Genomic DNA, 18,798 nt, shown 5'->3' with positions numbered 1-18,798 from the left:
CACAAACTACCTCTATATATCATTTTCATACAAAAACAAAAAAACAAGAAAATGACAAAGGAAACTACCCTGAAGAATTCTGGTTGGAAAGCAAGAGAAAAGTGGATGATGGAAGACTTATACATGGACTGTTTGAAGTCAGTGTGGTTTCGGCATCCAGGTGCGCTCCTATGTTGGCAATATATGGTGATGGTAGACAGTTTATGAGCACATGTGATGGAAAATATGAAAATGAAGATGAGAGAGAAGAGGTGTGACATGGTTGTAATACCAGGGAGAATAACTGGTATGTTACAACCAGTTGGTATCTCTGTCAATCAGCTCCTCAAGGCTCATTTGTGGCATTTCTATTGTGACTGCTGTCACAAATGTGTGAGTGGATGTGGCTGCATGGTTCCTCATACCAGAAGAAATGGTCTCCAGAAACTTCAAAGTCGTATCCATTTCCAATGTGATAGACAAGACTGTAGATTATGTAGGTGAGGTTCAAATCATCTCATGTGAAAACTTGAGCAAGAGTGATGAGGAGAGTGATAGACATTAAATGTTACCAGTATACTTACACAAGGGCATATCAAGTATGTACTGTTAGTTAAGAATAAATTTTTCAATGTCAAACCTGATTTATAGTTACTTTGCGTATAAGCCACACCCCATTTCTCTCCTTCAATTTCAAGTAATGAAAGAAAAGGCCTACACAACCATAAATACAATATTTAAATCTACAACCTTAGCACTTTGAAGTGCTTTTGGATATCATCATTTCTACTTCTTGAAAATATTAAGGTTCTATGTGAAATAAATGTTCTTTACATGTGTGAATGAAACTAATCAAAATCTTATGGTACCTCGTATGTTATCTTGAGGCAGGACTGAGCTAAGATTGGTGAGAAGCGCGGATGTGCTTCTGCTGTAAACCACAGTCGGAAGTTGTCATGTGGCTGGAGACCTTTCAACTCCTTTTCCAAAGTTGGCAGCCAGTACGTCATAAGGTGAAGATTCTTGAGACAGAGCCATTCTCCTTGCTGAGCAGCCGTGCTCAACCGCTCCAGGGCTACAGACACCTGACCCTGTCCCATGGCCACTTCATGGTAGTGCTGTGCACCTACAGTGGCCACAGCCAGAGAGCGCAGTTCTTCTGATGGATCTGCACCAGGTGATATCACTAAGAGAATGGGTTCTGATGGCAAAGCCTCTTCTGAGAGCTTCTTCAAATTTAATGCTGTTGGTGAGAGATCCTGTAAACCTAAAATAATACAAGGAGAAAAGTCTATCAGGCTGACTTCTTTATAACATTTTGTACATTTATTTTTTATAAGCATTTCTTCACCATAGACATTCACTTGCTGGAGAGAACAAACTGAACAAGATCACAACACAATCCAAGATTAACTAGTGGTGTAACGCCACACTAACTCATAAAAATTTTTAACAATGAAGGATGGGAAAGGGCTAGGATTGGGGAGGTAGTGGACATGACCTTAATTAAGATATAGCTATAGCATTTGACCTGGTGAGCAAATGGGAAACAATGAAAAACGATTTTCAGGGCTGCCAACGGTGAGATTCAAACCCACCATCTCAGAGAGAGAGAGAGAGAGAGAGAGAGAGAGAGGGGGGGGTATGGGCATGTGGAAGGAAGAAGGATCCCAAAGTAATGCTTGAACTGGAAGTTAGAGAAAGACTAGAGGTAAACCCAGGAAATGATGATGGAGAGAACAAACTGAACAAGACGTAAGGAAGAGTGTGGCAAATACAACCCAATCCAATAATAAATTGAACATAGGGAACTGCAATGATGATAATGATGAAATGACTGTGTGTGTCAAACCCTTATCTCACTTCTCTACGAGGTCTGATACGAAGTGAAACGAATATCTGTAGCGAGTTTTTATGATCAGATGTCCTGCCTGATGCCAACCTCATCAGAGGAGTTAATGAGATGAAATGAATGATATGGTATGTGATAGTAGGAAAGGAGAGGGTGAAACCCAGTGCCAGCATATATCCTACTCCTGTAGAATAGCACCAAGGGGTTTGCCAAGGCTTTACACCCCCATCTGATGGACAAATCACAATCAACAGTGTCATATGCCCTCACTCCATATGAACACTGTAGAGAGGTTTGGAATTTTATCTAGGTTCTGGGCACGCAATCTAGTGATTTGAAATAATGTACCACCACCTCTCCTACCCTGCTGGTCAACATTCTGATTGTGAAATTTTTTCGACCAATGGAACTCGAACCGGATAACCACAGTGTCAGACCATATAGACTTCAAGCCTAAACCGAATCTAGATTCATTAGCTCCATCACAATGCTCGGCACATATGATCAATTACATGTTTATCGAGGGACAGTTTCATACTGGAATGAATATGTATGTATTACATTATTAATGTTTTTCCACATCTGGAAGTCTCATGGCTATGATCATACTATTAACAGTCACAAAAAACTGCAAGTTTACCTTTCCTCCTGTCATACTGTTCTGTCCTTGGCTAAGTTGTTCTTTCCCTTTTCCTATCATGACTCAAGTATACTGTATATGGTCTTCATTTAATGATTCTATGGCATATGATCTGACTAAGTTTTGTAGGCTTATAATGAGGATGATTCAATAAACAAGGTGACAGGACTTTTCATTGTAAAAAGTTAAACAACTGCTATATACAACTACTAAGCATGGAATATGGTTGGCAGATATTTTTTTACACATAGCCTCTGTGTATATGAAAACATCTGTTTTAATGTTATACAAATCCATTTATATCAGTGTAGAGTCAAGGAACTGACATCAAACCTGATGCCGGCTGAGTGGCTCAGACGGTTGAGGCGCTGGCCTTCTGAACCCAACTTGGCAAGTTTGAGCCTGGCTCAGTCTGGTGGTATTTGAAGGTGCTCAAATACATCAGCCTCGTGTTGGTAGATTTATTGCAAGTAAAAGAACTCCTGCAGGACTAAATTCTGGCACCTCGGCATCTCCAAAAACCGTAAAAGTAGTTAGTGAGTCGTAAAGCAAATAACATAAAACATGATGGCTTGCTGATTTTGATGTTGGTTCCTAATGCAAATTCCACCTAGATGCTTCTTCAACAATCCAAATAAATAGTTATCAACTGGGATCAAGTTAGGAGAGAATGATCCAGTACCTCCCAGTGGCAGCACTGTGTCAACTCACATGTGCAATTGTCTGAGTGTGGCTTGGTATTAACATACAACAATATGACAACTGTTCACAGAAACTCAGGTTGGTTTCTACAACTTTTTTCAGATGGTGTTATGTGTGTGCATATTTGTTTATGCTGTATCAATTCAGATAAGTCTTATGAAGACAATGGAATAGGAATGAAGGAAGCATTAATGTACAGCCTCATCATTTTATTTTTGCTAGTGCTTTAACGTCACACTAACACATTGAAGGTTTTCGGCAATCCAAGGATGGGAAAGGGCTAGGAGTGGGAAGGAAGTGACTGGTGCTTTAATTAAGGTACAGCCCCAGCATTTGCCTAGTGTGGAAATGGGAAACCACAGAAAACCATCTTCAGGGCTGCCGACAGTGGGATTTGAACTCACCATCTCCCAAATGCAAGCTCATAGCTATGCTCCTCATTTATTAATGTGTTTTTTAGATGCAGTGAAGTAAATGTCTCTCCATAACAAACATGTTGGGCAATGAATTGAAAATCATCAAGTTGTTATTAATGTACATGTAACTGTCATGTCATCACATGAAATTTTGCCATTTGAGTGCTTCGTCAATAACTTGGATATGCACATTAATTATAAAGCTAAATCACTGATGATAAAATTCTTCAGATCAGAAACATTCTGATGATGAAGATATTTAAAATTAATTAATGAATTACAGACATAAACTAGCCCATATTAACTTTAATGATGGAGTTGGCGAGATCAATCTTTACTGAATTCAGTGAGATCTGAGGATGTTTAAATGTGATAAACCCATGGAGCTGGCTTACAACTTGCCGAGAGGCAACACTCTGACGTCTCCAAAATGTATTGCGAATGAAAGGAGTCAAACAAATAAATTTATAAATAAATAAAATTTATTTATTTATTTATTTATTTATTTATATTTACATTTTACGGCCTTCATTGGACCACTTTAGTCAATTTCATTTAAAAAAATTCAGTTTCCTGTCAGCCCAGTACTTCTTCATTTCATCGAATTTTAACTTCCTTTCTTCGTCTGAAATTCTCGTCCCACTGCCCATCTGTTGATCTTGGTTTGTAGTCTACTTTGCTTGTCTATGAGTTTGTTGATTATGTCTATTTTGTTTTTTAAATCTTCTACTGTAATTTGTAGTACCCTCATATCTTCCTCGATTTCTGTAATCCATCTAATGTTCTTACTGTTCCATAATTTTTCTATAATTCTCCTAATGAACCTCTTTCCTGGTGTCCTGAACAGATGGCCAAAGAATATTAATTTTTTCCTGATTGAGCTTAATACCAATTTCATTTCCTTGTAGACTTTTTTAATTAGAAGCTAGTCTCCAGTGTCCATTTTCTTGCTTGTTTTTGTTTACATACATTCTGATTCTTCTTCTTTCAGTCTGGAGTATTCTGTCTATTTCTGCAGTGTTATTCACATGAATAAGTTATTTCTGGATGTGTAACTGTTTTATAGTGTTTTAATTTTATGGCTACTGAGAGACCTTTCTTACTGTATGTGTTCTTGCTGATATATTGTGCTCTGGTCAGTTTATTTATTATATTATTCCACATCGGCTGTTTGTTGAGGTTATATGGAATTATTTTTCCTAAGTATTTAAATTGTTATTGTTATTATTATTAAAACAACTTATGTTCACATATCTCATTAGGCCAACGTTTATTCCTATTAAACCTTCTTTATGTGATATCACAAGTGCTGTCATGATAATCATAATCATGATCCCAAGGGTAATGTTATTCACATAGCAATTGAAAAGAACATACCTAAAAATACTACTATGCAAAGGGAATTTGTAAGGTGGAGAGAAATCATGTCTTACCTAAAGAATGTAGGGCAAACTGCATGAGAACAGAAAGTAAGCGGTCAGGTCGAAGAGCTTGAACCACAAGTACCCGCTGAAAGGCTGTCAAATGACGTTCCAGCTGCACAGGGAAGCTATTTTCACATTCACCACTGTGTGCGAAGGCTGACCACATGGCAGTATCCTGCAGATGAAGCTCTCTATACAAGTCAGGCAGAGTACTCTGGAATGAAACATTATTACAAAATTTTGTAAGTTCCTTCTTCTTCGAAAATTAATTCCCAGGTCATGATCATAATCATAAGACCTCCAAGTGTTACATGAAATCTAAACCAAAGAGATAACTTTTTATTTAAGAACATCTACATGTATCTGTCAAAATTTATTTAAATTATTATAATTCTTAATGTATATTTTTATCGAAGTAACATGAAACTTGTGGTTTTAAAAGTTTCAGCAGAGAATGTATTTGAACACATTAGTCCTCATTACATACAACTATGATGACAAATAAGATTGCAGTGATGATGTAATTCAGCTATCATATCACACAACTCAAACTGGTTCTTCTTACTGTTACTCCACAATGACCACTATGTTGTCCATTCATCAATGTAAGCAAGCAGGTCCTTCATCTCATACTAGCCACTATTCTTTGATATGATTTCTTTTCTGATATGCCAAATATTGAATACATGAACACAGCCACCACTGAAATAAAACATGGAGTGAGACAGGGCTATATTCTGTCCCCACTTCTCCTTAATCTCTACTCTGAAAGAATTCCTTGGAAGCTCTGGTAGGAAAAAAAGAGGTTATTGTAACGAACAGTATAGTAATAAACAGCCTGAAATATGCAGATAACACTGTTCTACTTGTAACAAATGCTAAAGATCTACAAGTGGTACTGAACCGAGTACAACAACACAGTGCATCTGCAGGCTTGAATCTGAAACACCAAGATCAAGATAATGGTTGTGAGCAGACATGCCAATCCCTATTAACCTGAAAGCCACTGGTAAAACATTAGACCAAGTTCACGGCTTCAGATATCTTGGTTGTTTACTTAATCACAAGTGGAATGGTTGAAATAAGGTCTTGGATTGAGCAGGCAGGAGCTGCATTTTAGAAAATGACCAAAATCCTCTGCAGTACGGAATTTAATGTAAGTCTTTGCCTCCGTATACTCAGTACTGCTACATGGTGCTGAAGCCTGGACACTAACAACCAGGTCCAGCAAAATATTATAATATTTTCGAACATGGTGCTACACAAGTCTATTACATATATCATGGATGGATAATGTATGCAACACCAAAGTGCTTAAATTACTACAAAAAGAATTAGAAGTCAGGCAATCATCACAGAAGAAACAAAAAAGTACATTGGACACATGATATGCTTCAAATTATTATAAAGGTAAAATTGAAGGAAGAAGAGGCCACAGATGAAGATAAAACCTGCATGACTAGTACGGAACCAACACTTCTGCATTGTTCCAAGTTGCAGAAAATCAACACCAAACACCCTGATTATAGCCAACTTCCTTTGGGGATATGGCATAGAGGAAGATATTGAGGTACTGTGTCAGCAAGACAATACAGCTTCTCCAGGAACGTCTGTCATCAGCATGATAACACAGCTGGTATCTTAAAGGTTCACAACAATTTTGGTATGGTAAGAATTATATGACACTAGGCATGCATATTCAGTGGCAAAGTAACATAAAATGAGAATGGAAGTCTTCACTCTACTTAGCTGAGTATATTGATATTTTAAGTTAATGCTTTGTAGTCTAGATACCAATAAAACAGGAGGTCTTTCAATCATGATCATCAGCCAAAAAATGTAATACTTAGCTTAAATTAGCCTAGTTAGTGATATCAATTGGTCTCTTGGTCAAAATGTTACTTTTTTATTCACATCACTACCTATGACCCCCTTCCTAAGTCTTCTCATACACACTGCACCTTGCCAGATAGTATTCATTTCTAGCTAAACCTTCTTTTCTGTACAACACAATCATTTGTTGCTCTTTCCTTTGATGGCAAGATAACCAATTTCAGAACCTTCATGTAAGTAGCCTGTGATTAAATCACTGGAATATAAGTGCTCTGGCTTTCTCCTTGATCAATCACAATTGAGAGTTCACAGTAATCTTACAGTATCCGAATACCGAAGCATCATCATCATCATCATCATCATCATCATCATCATCTTCATCTTCATCTTCATCTCCATCTTCTTCTTCTTCTTCTTCTGCTGCTCCTCCTCCTCCTTCTTCAAAAATATCCTCCATAATATACCAGTTACCTTAATTCGCCACCATAGGTGTATTTAAAGTGGATTACTGGGCTCGAACACAAGAACTAAAATCATTTAAGCAATGCTAGTACATTCTTTCTTTCTTTCTTTCTTTCTTTCTTTCTTTCTTTCTTTCTTTCTTTCTTTCTTTATTTATTTATTTAGTGTATGGCTAATATCACATCACAACAATTTAACTGGAAAATACAATATTAATCAAAGAGAAAATAAAAATAAATAAATTAGCTTCCTATACTATGGTAACTATCAAGGGGGGGGGGGGGGTGAATAGTTTCTTAACTAATACTATACAGTATATATTTATAATGAAGCTACGTTTTGAACAGAAAGTGGTCACAGCCTAATGTCTAAATTTTGAATGCAGTTGTTTCCATCAGGAGCTCAGCTGGGTAACCAGGAAAGGATCTGAGGGCTGAGGGGGCATTCTTGTTTATGATATAAATCAAATCCTGGTGGTTTGGTCGTGATGAATGGTATTTTAAGCTGTTCAGGTGTAGCATTGGTTCACCACATTTCCTTCCATCGGCCATTTGTGTTAAATCCATGTTCAATGACCTCACTTGCAGTTTTAAGTGGAGGGTGATGGGAACGAAGCCTATTTCTGTCAACAGAAGGAATGTGGCCATGAATATTCAGTGAGATGTTATTACATATATGCTTTCACTTCCAAATAAGCAAGCATGGAGGAGCTACCTGATTGAGAATAGGTAACCAGAAAGATGGAGTAGGTCTCACCATTCCTGTTATAAAGTGCATGTTTTTGATTCAACTGAGTGTCAAAGTCTTGCGTGCACATTGTTTGACCACATCCTAGCACAGTACCCACAGGATAAACAAAATCAAGAGCAGAAGTTCTGAGTGCTGAAGCAGAGGAACCTCACGTTGTCCAAAGAGTTTCTGCAAAATGTTTGTGGTTTGAATTTTAGCAGTTCAGTAACTGTTGTCCATAGCTGAGAGTTCTGTCAATGGTGACCCCATGATATTTTGGGCATATTGTGTGAAAAAGTAGTCTGCCTTTGAATAGATTTTCGGTTCTCTATTGGTCAATTTTGTTTGTTTGTTTGTTTGTTTGTTTGTTTGTTTGTTTGTGTATTTGTTTGTTTATGAAGCACAAGATACAGCTGCACTGACTAATTAACAAATGTAAACTTTCACTGTAAAATATAACAAACATAACAAAATATAACAAGATCAGGTACACAGCCTACTAATAACAACTGTCCAAATTGAAAACCATGAGAATGTCCATGTTCATAGCCAAGTCATCGTGGGTCAAGATGACAGTATAATCCCTTCATATCAACTCATCTATAAGAGACTATTTACACCCCTCTGGAATATGCTTTTATTTGATGCTACATCAAGTTTTTGTTTCCTATTAATATTGTTAAAGAGTGTTGGGAGGCAGATTAGGAAAGATTGTTGAAGTATTGAGTGCTGAGTGTGGGGAATGTGGAGAAGATCTTTGGTTCTGGTGGAGCGGGAAGGAAAACGGAGAGAGAAGAATGAGAAAAGATGTTACGAGTGGTAATGCCCATTTAAGATCCCGTAAGGGAAATTCAGGTCAGCTACCTGTCGCCTGAGGTGACACTACTTCCGTATTGGCAGTACTTGGTTGTAGCCTCCACTTCCTGAAATATATGCCAACAATGGACAAGTCCTTGGTCAAAATAGGCTCTGTGACTTTTAGGTCCTTATGGCTTACAGCGTGCCCAGTCATTAGCATATTGAAACTTTCTTGAAGTGGTATGTACAGGCTAAACAGTGGAGGAGCCAGTATGGATCCTTATGATAGACTGTTGTTTAACTTCACTGGCTTGCTCATCCGATTACCTAGCAATACCTGGAAAATTCTGTTACTGAGCATGGCACTGATGAGCAACATTTGTAATAAAGTGATTATCTGTAATAATATAATGAGAGCTCCAGAATTTAACTAGAGAGAATCTAGAGCTCGAGTTGTATTTATTTTTACTACTACAAAATTAAATAAGTAATTAAAAAATGTTATTGGCTTTAAGTCCCACTAACTACTTTAGTGGTTTTTGGAGATGCTGAGATGCCAGAATTTAGTCCCATAGGAGTTCTTTTACATGCCAGTAAATCTACTGACACGAGGCTGACGTATTTGAGCACCTTCAAATACCACCAGACTGATCCAGGATCGAACCTGCCAAGTTGGGGTCAGAAGGCCAGCGCCTCAACCGCCTGAGCCACTCAGCCCGGCGATAATAACAGTGCATACATATAAAACAAATCAAATACATATGTATTTGTAACCTACAAAGAGAACAAAACTCTCAACATGGAGATATACTGTTTTATTTTTGCATCTGAACTCTATAGGCAACAGTTGCCCAACATGTTGGCTATCGGATTCATAAGAACAACACAGTTACATTCTGTGTAATCTGTGGTCAAAGGTATTACTGAAGATGTTTTGGTGTGCAATTTTCATTATTTTATATAAAAACCAGTGCATACAAGTGCAATAAAATGAAAGTGATAACATGAAAAACTATAAAACTATTGTCATGTACAGTTATTGATTGGTTGAAGTTCTTAATGTTATTATACTGGATTGGTCAATGGAGCCATGAGCTAAATAGTCTTCCTGGTCTAGGAATTGGTATTGGTATTGCAAGCTGTGGTATGAGGGCCCCAATTTCTTCTTTTAAGTCTGAAGAGCAGTTCACACAACATATATATCCTCCAACAGATAGTTTATACAGTGAAATAGAACAACATTAACGGTGTGGTATCTACTGCTAAGGCCACAACAACACCCAATCTTGTCTCTAGTTAGGTAGCCAAAGTCATTAAGCCAAGGGCTGGTAAAGTCTAAAGCAACATAGTTTCTGAGTTTGGATGAAGTAAAATTCATACTAGACAATAGCACCACATCACTTCAGAGAATTTGAAACATCTACAAGAATTTAGAATATTTAAAAATTACCTTAAATTATGATCACCTATCTAAGAAAAATTTTCTACACCGATTGGGAACAGTTATCTAATTGTACATCCTCTTAAACCACCACCACCACCACCACCACCACCACCACCACCACCACCACCACCACCACCACAATTATCAAAGCTATTGATCATAACTACTCAGAAAACAATGACACACCTTCAGTAGGAAAAGTTCATATGCTCTGTCTTCAGACAGCCATGATGGCTGCACATCACTCGCCTTTTCCATGTCCATTCTAGCATCCGATAAGGCTTGACCAGTAAATACAGCCCATTCCTGCACAAGAAAACAAAGTCAAAGATTAAAACAATTATGTCTACTGTACCAGATTCCTTTAAAAATAACTCTCAGGTTCTTCAGTCTGCCAAAACTAATTATGAATAAATAAATTTATAAATATCTGAAAAAGAAAACAAACTAACAGAATTACAGTAGAACCTCAAAAATTCAAGATCAGTTAATTCAAAATCCTGCCTATTCGAAGAAGCTTTCTTTCCCGGAAACATGATGTACGGTTATGTGTGTGTTATTTCAATTGTTTAAATTGAAATATGGATTATTCAAAATTCAAAGAACAATGTCGGTCCCATTATCAAAATTCAGACTTTTAATTCAAAACTGCCTTTATATTAAAAAATAGAAGTATTTGACAGAGTAATTTGAATTCGAAATTTATCTGTGTCATGATAGAATGCGTCTTCTGGAACATGCAGGGTAGCTTTCCGCACTTTCACTCACTTCAGTGTGTCTACAGTGTGCTTCATATTTGCTAGGTTCGAGTTAAATCGTAATTCAGTGTTTTAAGGAAAGCCACAATATCAAGTAGCAGGCAGTATGCAGAAAAGCAGAATCCGCAAACACTGGCGATGCCGACAATTGGCGAAAAATGTGGCTCATATAATCAATTTGCACACACGGAACAATATTGTCAATGCCGATGAAAATGCATTGTTTCTTTTAATGCCAAGCCCAAACAGACTTATGGTTTTAAAGGAGAGAAGTGCCAGCCGGGAAATTGTACAAGGGTTGGGGTCATTGTACTGTGATGCAGTGCACATGGAAACGAGAGACTTTCTCCCCTCGTCATAGGAAAGTTCGATAAGCCACGATGTTTTAAGGGAATCGCGAACTTTCCGTGCAAGTACAGGGCATATGAAAGGCATACAGTACAGTAAACCAATGAATATAGCATTTGTACATGGGAGCCAGCATAGATTTCTCCTAATCTTTGTATCGTGCTTTGTTTTCATCAATGATTCTAGAATGTCCTTCTTGGAACCTGTTTCTGTCTTAAAGTACCTATACATACTTTCCATTGTTCATTAAAATTTGTATGACTGCCAATTATGCTTGTCATCACGCTATGCTTAGCTGACTTCTTTGCTAGATTCAATTTCCTAGTAAGTTCCTTCAATTTTCCCTTACTTCTCACAGCCATTCCTAACTCTATTTCATTCCAACCTGTACCTCCTTCTTACTTTCTTTACTTCTCTGTTATAATATTCATTACCACTTTGAAAGGTACAAATCTGTTTTCATATTCCTCAACAATTGCTTTAAACCCATCCCAGAGTCTGTTTACATATTTACCGTTTTCCACCGATTATAGTTACTTTTTAAAAATTCCATCATGCCTGTTTTATCAGCCATATGGTACTGCCTAATATTCCTACTTCTAAGACCTTCCTTTCTATCACATTTATTTTTAACTATGACAAAAACAGCTTCATGATCACTAATACCATCTATTACTTTGGTTTCTCTATTGTTGTTGTTGTTGTTGTTGTTAGTCGTTTAGTCGCTTTTGACTCTTCGTGACCCCATAGACCAAAGTGCGCCATTTCTTCCCGTCATGAACTATTTTCCGACGTCTTTCTAAATTGAGAGCCATGGCTTCCTTGATGCCATCAATCCACCTCATCCGTTGTCGCCCTCTTCTCCTGTTATCATCAGTCTTCCCCAGCATTAAGGTCTTTTCCAGTGAATCATGTTTTCTCATAATATGACCGAGGTACTTTAGTTTTTGTCTGAGTATTTGACCTTCCAGTGAACAGCCTGGGTTGATTTCCTGTAATATGGACTTATTAGACCTCTTCGCAGTCCACAGAACTCTAAGGAGTTTTCTCCAACACCACAGTTCAAATGCGTCTATTCTTCGATGCTCAGCCTTTCTTACTGTCCAGGTTTCGCTTCCGTACATTGCTACTGGAAAGACCATAGCCTTCACTATATGAATCTTCATTCTTATAGTTACGTCTCTACTCTTGAAAATGTTATCAAGGTTGGCCATTGCCTTCCTCCCAAGGAGCAAGCGTCTCTTAATTTCATGGCTGCAATCGCCGTCAGCAGTTATTTTGGAGCCCAAGTAGATGAAACTAGGAACAACCTCCATTGTTTCACCATTTATATGCCAGGAGGTGATAGGTTTAGTTGCCATGATCTTTGTTTTCTTGACAATCAACCTTAGTCCAGCTTTTGCACTTTCTTTTTTCACCTTCATTAGTAGATACTTAAGTTGTTCTTCACTTTCTGCCAACAGGGTGGTGTCATCAGCATATCTAAGGTTATTTATATGTATCCCACCAATTTTAGCTCCAGTTTCTGTTTCATCTAATTTGGCATTCCTCATCACATACTCTGCATATAAGTTGAATAAGTAAGGTGACAATATGCAGCCTTGACGTACACCTTTCTCAGTCTTGATCCATTCAGTTGTTCCATACAGGGTTCTCACCATAGCTTCCTGATCAGAGTAGAGAGTTCTCATAAGGCAAATAAGATGATCTGGTACTCCCATAGTCTTGAGTACTTGCCACAATTTATTGTGGTCGACACAGTCAAAGGCTTGAGCATAGTATAGGTCTTTCTGGAATTCTCTTGCTTTCTCCATAATCCAGTGAATATTAGCAATTTGAACTCTGGTTCCTCTGCCTTTGCAGAAACCGGCTTGTTCTTCAGGTAGTTCTCGATCTACATACTGCCGAAGCCTATTTTGCAGGATCTTGAGCATAACCTTACTAGCATGCGAAATAAGTGTGATTGTTCGGTAGTTTGAACATTCTTTAGCGCTGCCCTTCTTTGGAATTGGGATGAACACTGAGTTTTTCTAATCTTTTGGCCACTGCTGGGTTTTCCATATTTGCTGACATATTGAATGTAGCACTTTCACAGCATCCTCTCCTAGGATTTTGAACAGTTCTGCTGGGATTCCATCATAACCACTTGCCTTATTGTTTGCAATACTTTCTAGGGCCCACTTGACCTCACTTTCTAGGATATCTGGTTCTGGCTCTGACAACAGAGTAACTTCATCATCAGGAGTATTCCGTTCTTTCCTATACAAATTGCCTACGTATTCCCTCCACCTTTCTTTAATCTCCTCTGCTTCAGTAAGATCTTTTCCATTTTTATCTTTTATCATTCCAATCTTTGTCTGGAATTTCCCTCTGATGTCTCCAATTCTTATGTAAAGATATCTTGTCTTACCCAGTCTGTTATTTTCCTCAACTTCCTTGCATTGTTCATTCAAAAAGGCATTCTTATCTCTTCTAGCTAGTTTCTGAAACTCTGCATTTAATTTAGACATCTTTGATCTTTCCCCTTTGATTTTTGCATTCCTTCTTTCTTCTGCTATTTGTAGTGCTTCACCCGATAACCATTTGGCCTTCTTCTTGTTCTTTTTCTTGGGAATATGCTTTTCCGCTGTCTCCTTAACAACACAGTGTACTTCTGACCATAGCTCTTCTGGAACTCTATCTGTTAAATCTAATCCATTAAATCTGTTTCTAACCTCTACTGTATATTCAAGAGGTATGCTATTTAGGTCATATCTGCTTGATGGTTTGGCTCTGTCAATCCTTTTTAATTTGAGCCAGAATTTGGAAATTAAGAGCTCGTGATCTGATCCACAATCAGCCCCAGGCTTTGTTTTGGATGACTGTACAGCACTCCTCCACCTCTGACTACAGAGTATGTAGTCGATCTGATTCCGACATTTCCCATCTGGCGAGGTCCAGGTGTATAGGCGTCGTTTAGGCAATTGAAACAGTGTGTTCGTAATGACCAGTGAGTTGTCTTGACAGAATTCTAGGAGTCTCTGTCCAGCTTCATTTGTTGTCCCAAGGCCAAATTTTCCCGTTACTCCATCTACAGTTTGATTTCCTACTTTGGCATTCCAGTCACCAATAATGAAGACGACATCTTTCTTTGGTGTTAACTGTAGCAATTCTCATAAGTCTTCATAGAACAGATCAATATCTTCCTCTTCAGCTTCTGTGGTTGGTGCGTAAATTTGTATGACTGTGATGTTAAAAGGTTGGCCTTGAAAACGTACAGACATCATTCCATCAGTTTTAAAATTGCGCCCAATTATAGTGTTACGCACCCTGTTGCTAACTATGAGGGCAACTCCATTTTTCCTTTGGTTTTCATGTCCAGAATAGTAGACCATGTACTCATCTGTAGCAAATTCACCAATACCAATCCATCTCATTTCGCTTGTCTGTTAGGTCATCAGCCCAGAGGCTGGTTGGATCCTCAAATAGCACCACCAAAGGCTATGCAGTTATATGAAAACCGCAAAAACCAATGGCAGCACCAAAATGAGGCGTACTAGGCAAGACGAGGAGTGAGGTAGTTTGTCATTGCTTTCCTCACTGAGCCAGGCAGCGCTATTGCAGCACGACTGACCCTATGAGCAACACCTTTCATAACACTCAGACGCACTGGTTGTACTCTGAATGCCATTACTCAGCACCACCCATACCCCAGCAGCTTCCATATTGTCACAGCCATTGATGAGACCGGGACTTCAGTGGAAGCTACACTTTGCTCTGGCCTGTGGCAAGAGATGGATGCAAAAGTACTGCATCCATCAAGAAATGACAGCAGGCAGTCATTTTGCTTACTCCCAGTATAATACCAATATAAATGGTCCGTTATTGGACATTATAAATTTTCCAGCCAGCTCATTCCTGGTTGCCAGCGTTTCGCCCTCGTGTGCTAGGGTGGGCTCATCAGTTGGTACCTAGCACACCTACCAATACGCTGCCCAGTGCACACCGTGGAGGCCACTGCGTAGGCTAACTGGAGCCAACGGCAGTGCCAATGCACTAAGAGACTTTGTCTCATCACTAAAAAATTTTTATGCCCAGTCTCTTCATTTCTCGTTTGACTATATCCAGCTTTCCTTGATACATGGATCTTACATTCCAAGTTCCTCAACAGTACTGTTCCTTGCAGCATCGCACATTTCTTGAGGCTTCTCTCAACGTAGTTCCCCCCCGGAGATCCGACTGGAGAACTTGAAACTCCGGAATATTTTGAATTGAGCAAAGCCATGGGGTTTTCTTGGGAAAATTACAGTGGTGGTTTCCCGTTGCCTTCCACTGTCCTCCACTCCTGTTGGCTCACTGACCCAGTTTCCCGCTGGGGTTGTAAACCCAACCTTCCACTGGGTTGCTCAGCTTAACAGGGGCACCACGCGTAGGTAGGATTTGGAGAATTGAGGTGTGAGAGGCTAAGTGAACTCTCTTGGTGAGTTCATATATTCGCATCACACCCCCGTTTCTAGCCAGAGTCTCAAGATGTTCGTAGAGACTCCCCCAGGTCGTTTCCTGGGCCCTCTCCATTGTTACGGGCTCCCAAAATTACGCTATTATGTTCATCTTTTGTCTTACCTTCTGCCTACTTCGTTGCCTTGTGGCTATGAACATTTCTACTGGCATCACTGTTCTGCGTATCCTCACCCGCCTCGTCTGCGACTGCTTGCTGTTCCTGCTGCCTGCTGTGCACTTGATTACGTCACCTGATTCCAGCATGTTCTCGGCCTGCCTTCGCTATGGTATATATAACTCGCTGTATCCATCGAATAGCCAGTCCGGCATTCTCTGTGAATACAAGCGGCAGGAGCAGGCACCTTTTCGCACGGCTGGCCCGTAGTGATTTTTAAATTATAATTTAACTCTACAAGACCACTTCTTCGCTGTGTAGAGTGAGCAGACTTTACAATCTTTATGTTCTGATTTCTTAAAAATTTTGGCTTCTTACGCCTTAACCTACTTTGTCTTTTCAAACTCTGGCCCATGCTGGGCACTTCATGCAGTTTGGCATAGACTTTTTCTACCCTTCAGTGTTTGTGATATTTCTACAAGGACTTGTGCTTGGACGAACATATTTCTCCGTTACTAACTTTCTGTACATCCTGTGTGCATGATTTCAAAGAAAAAACAGAGACAGCAGCCTAATTTTTCCCTCCTTCCATCCTTGCCATTCACATCAATTCTTTTCCCATTCCCAGCCCCCCCTTTTTTTTTTTTTTTTTTGTAAATTCATGTCCTTCGATTTGTAAAAGTGGCCTACGCTTATTTCAAACTAATTGGTATTTGGTGTGCGATTCATAGTCCCTTATCTCTCTTAAAATGTTCAAGATTGCTGTTAGTTTCCTTCTTTAATTGCGATAATATTATTCTATTCTGAGTCCAAACTGCTTATTGTTCCACGAGTGTGTATTCCTCAAGTGTAAAATTATGTTGTTTTCGCAGTTATCAGGTTATTACCCAGGTCTAGTCTCGGTCTAAAAGATCACCCTTTTAAAATTGTTTGTGTAACTATGACACTTTCAAAATTCTAGTCAAACATAACTATTTTGTAACTTGATTTTTACTATTGTGTGAATTTTACTTGGCTGTATTATGTTTTCCCTTTGGTCATGATATTAACACATCTTGTGGTTTGAACCTTGTGGTTTTGTGGTGTACTTTACTTTCCTGCTTTCCCTATTCTCATGCACCTACCACGATATACCTCTTGGGCACAGGTTCAGACAATCACTGCGCGAATTCTGCTGAAGTCTGTTGTTTATCTTGATTTGTAACGCTTCGTTCCATTTCCTTTGTTGCTTGGTGCTCAAGCTCCCATACTTTACACATGCTACATGGGTGGTGTTCTCTATGAGGTGTGACCTTGACCTCAGCGCCTCTGATATCTGAGCACATACTGATTTATGATAGGGCCTTTTCATTACCTATGTATTCACATACATGTATTGTAAGACTAAAATATCCGAAAAATGAAGTGTAACACTATAGAGCTCATCTAGTTTTACCAGCACCACAATCAGCATATCTTTCCCTCTAGTTGGTTCCGTTCAGCTGTCCTTCCCAGATTAATTTATTTGCTGTTGGTCATGCTTCTTGTCATTCGCATTATCCTCCCAAATGACATTTGTTAAATTGAGCTCACCCGCTACAATCACATTCTTTCCATATTGTTTTCCACATTGCTGATTATCTTATCAAATAATTCTGAATCAGTGTCGGTGCTACCCTTTCCTGGTCTGTACACTCTAAAGACATCAAGTTGCCTATTATCTTTAGAGATGAGCCTTACACCTAGAATTTCATGTTTGTCACCTTTAACTTTTTCGTAGCTTACAAATTCTTCTTTCACCAGGATGAATACTCCCCTTCCTGCTATTCCTATCCTATCTTTACGATACACAGTCCAGTTCCCAGAGAAAATTTTTGCATTCATTATATCATTTCTCAGCCATGACTCAACTCCTATTACAATATCTATTAAATTACTTAATTCTATTCCTTTCTTTACAATACTCCTACAGTTCAACACTAACATTTTTATGTCATCCCTACTTGACTTCCACATCCCTGTACCCTTATCACTATTCCCTAGAGCACCCCGTTTCCCTGAATGTACCTCCCTATAACCCTTCTAAAAAATGTCCAAACTTATACGTACCACTGCGGTTGGTTGCGTGAGGTTATGTTTGTCAGTGAGTTATCCGAGTGCACCTTGTTGGATACATTTTGGACATAGTTTTTTCCATGACATTTGAAAGGTTTAAACTGTGAATCAAGGTTAATTGCATGCAGTAACAGGTCTTAGAATATTTTGTGTCACGGCAAGTGTTGGCATTTCTGAAATATGACTTGGTGGTTAATTCGAAATCATGTAATTCGAAGTCCGATTTTTTCGTCCCAACAACTTCAGATTAATGAGGTTTTACTGTATACCTGAAAAAGGAAACATCATAATTGAAGTAGAATGACATGTTTCGTTCTTAAAACTCCACTTCGCTCCGCTCCGCTCCCATCCCATCCCCTCCCCTCCGCTCCACTCCACTCCACCCCACCCCACCCCACCCCACCCCACCCCACCCCACCCCACCCCACGCCACGCCACGCCACGCCACGCCACGCCACGCCACGCCACGCCACGCCACGCCACGCCACGCCACGCCACGCCACGCCACGCCACTCACTCACTCACTCCGTAGGCTTTTGAGGGACGTGAAGTTCCCGTGCCGATCTCACAATCCTCTTCCATCCGTTTTGATTCTGAGCCTGCTCTTCCCAGTTATCAATTTGGAGGGTCCAGTATACCTTGTTGATCTCCTTCTTCCAGGTGCTTCGGAGTCTTCCTGAAGGTCTTTTCCCATTAAGAGATCTCTTGTATAGATCTACTGGTGC

The 18,798-nt window shown here is 39.2% G+C and overlaps 1 protein-coding gene across 1 annotated transcript in view; it reads right to left on the bottom strand.

The window, feature by feature from the left end:
* The window catches only part of btv (beethoven), a 594,436-nt gene that overhangs the window by 59,707 nt on the left and 515,931 nt on the right, over positions 1-18,798 (bottom strand). The window contains exons 63-65 of the mRNA XM_068226811.1: positions 10,466-10,585; positions 5,023-5,227; positions 849-1,246 (exon numbers count right to left, since the gene is read on the bottom strand). Of these exons, the coding sequence (XP_068082912.1) occupies positions 849-1,246; positions 5,023-5,227; positions 10,466-10,585 (723 nt within the window). The remainder of the gene's footprint in view (positions 1-848; positions 1,247-5,022; positions 5,228-10,465; positions 10,586-18,798) is intronic.

Source organism: Anabrus simplex, chromosome 3, assembly GCF_040414725.1.
Source record: "Anabrus simplex isolate iqAnaSimp1 chromosome 3, ASM4041472v1, whole genome shotgun sequence".
In the NCBI taxonomy this organism is placed as follows: domain Eukaryota; kingdom Metazoa; phylum Arthropoda; class Insecta; order Orthoptera; family Tettigoniidae; genus Anabrus; species Anabrus simplex.
The sequence above is the reverse complement of the archived record's forward strand: the minus strand, read 5'-3'. Positions and strand labels throughout refer to the sequence as shown.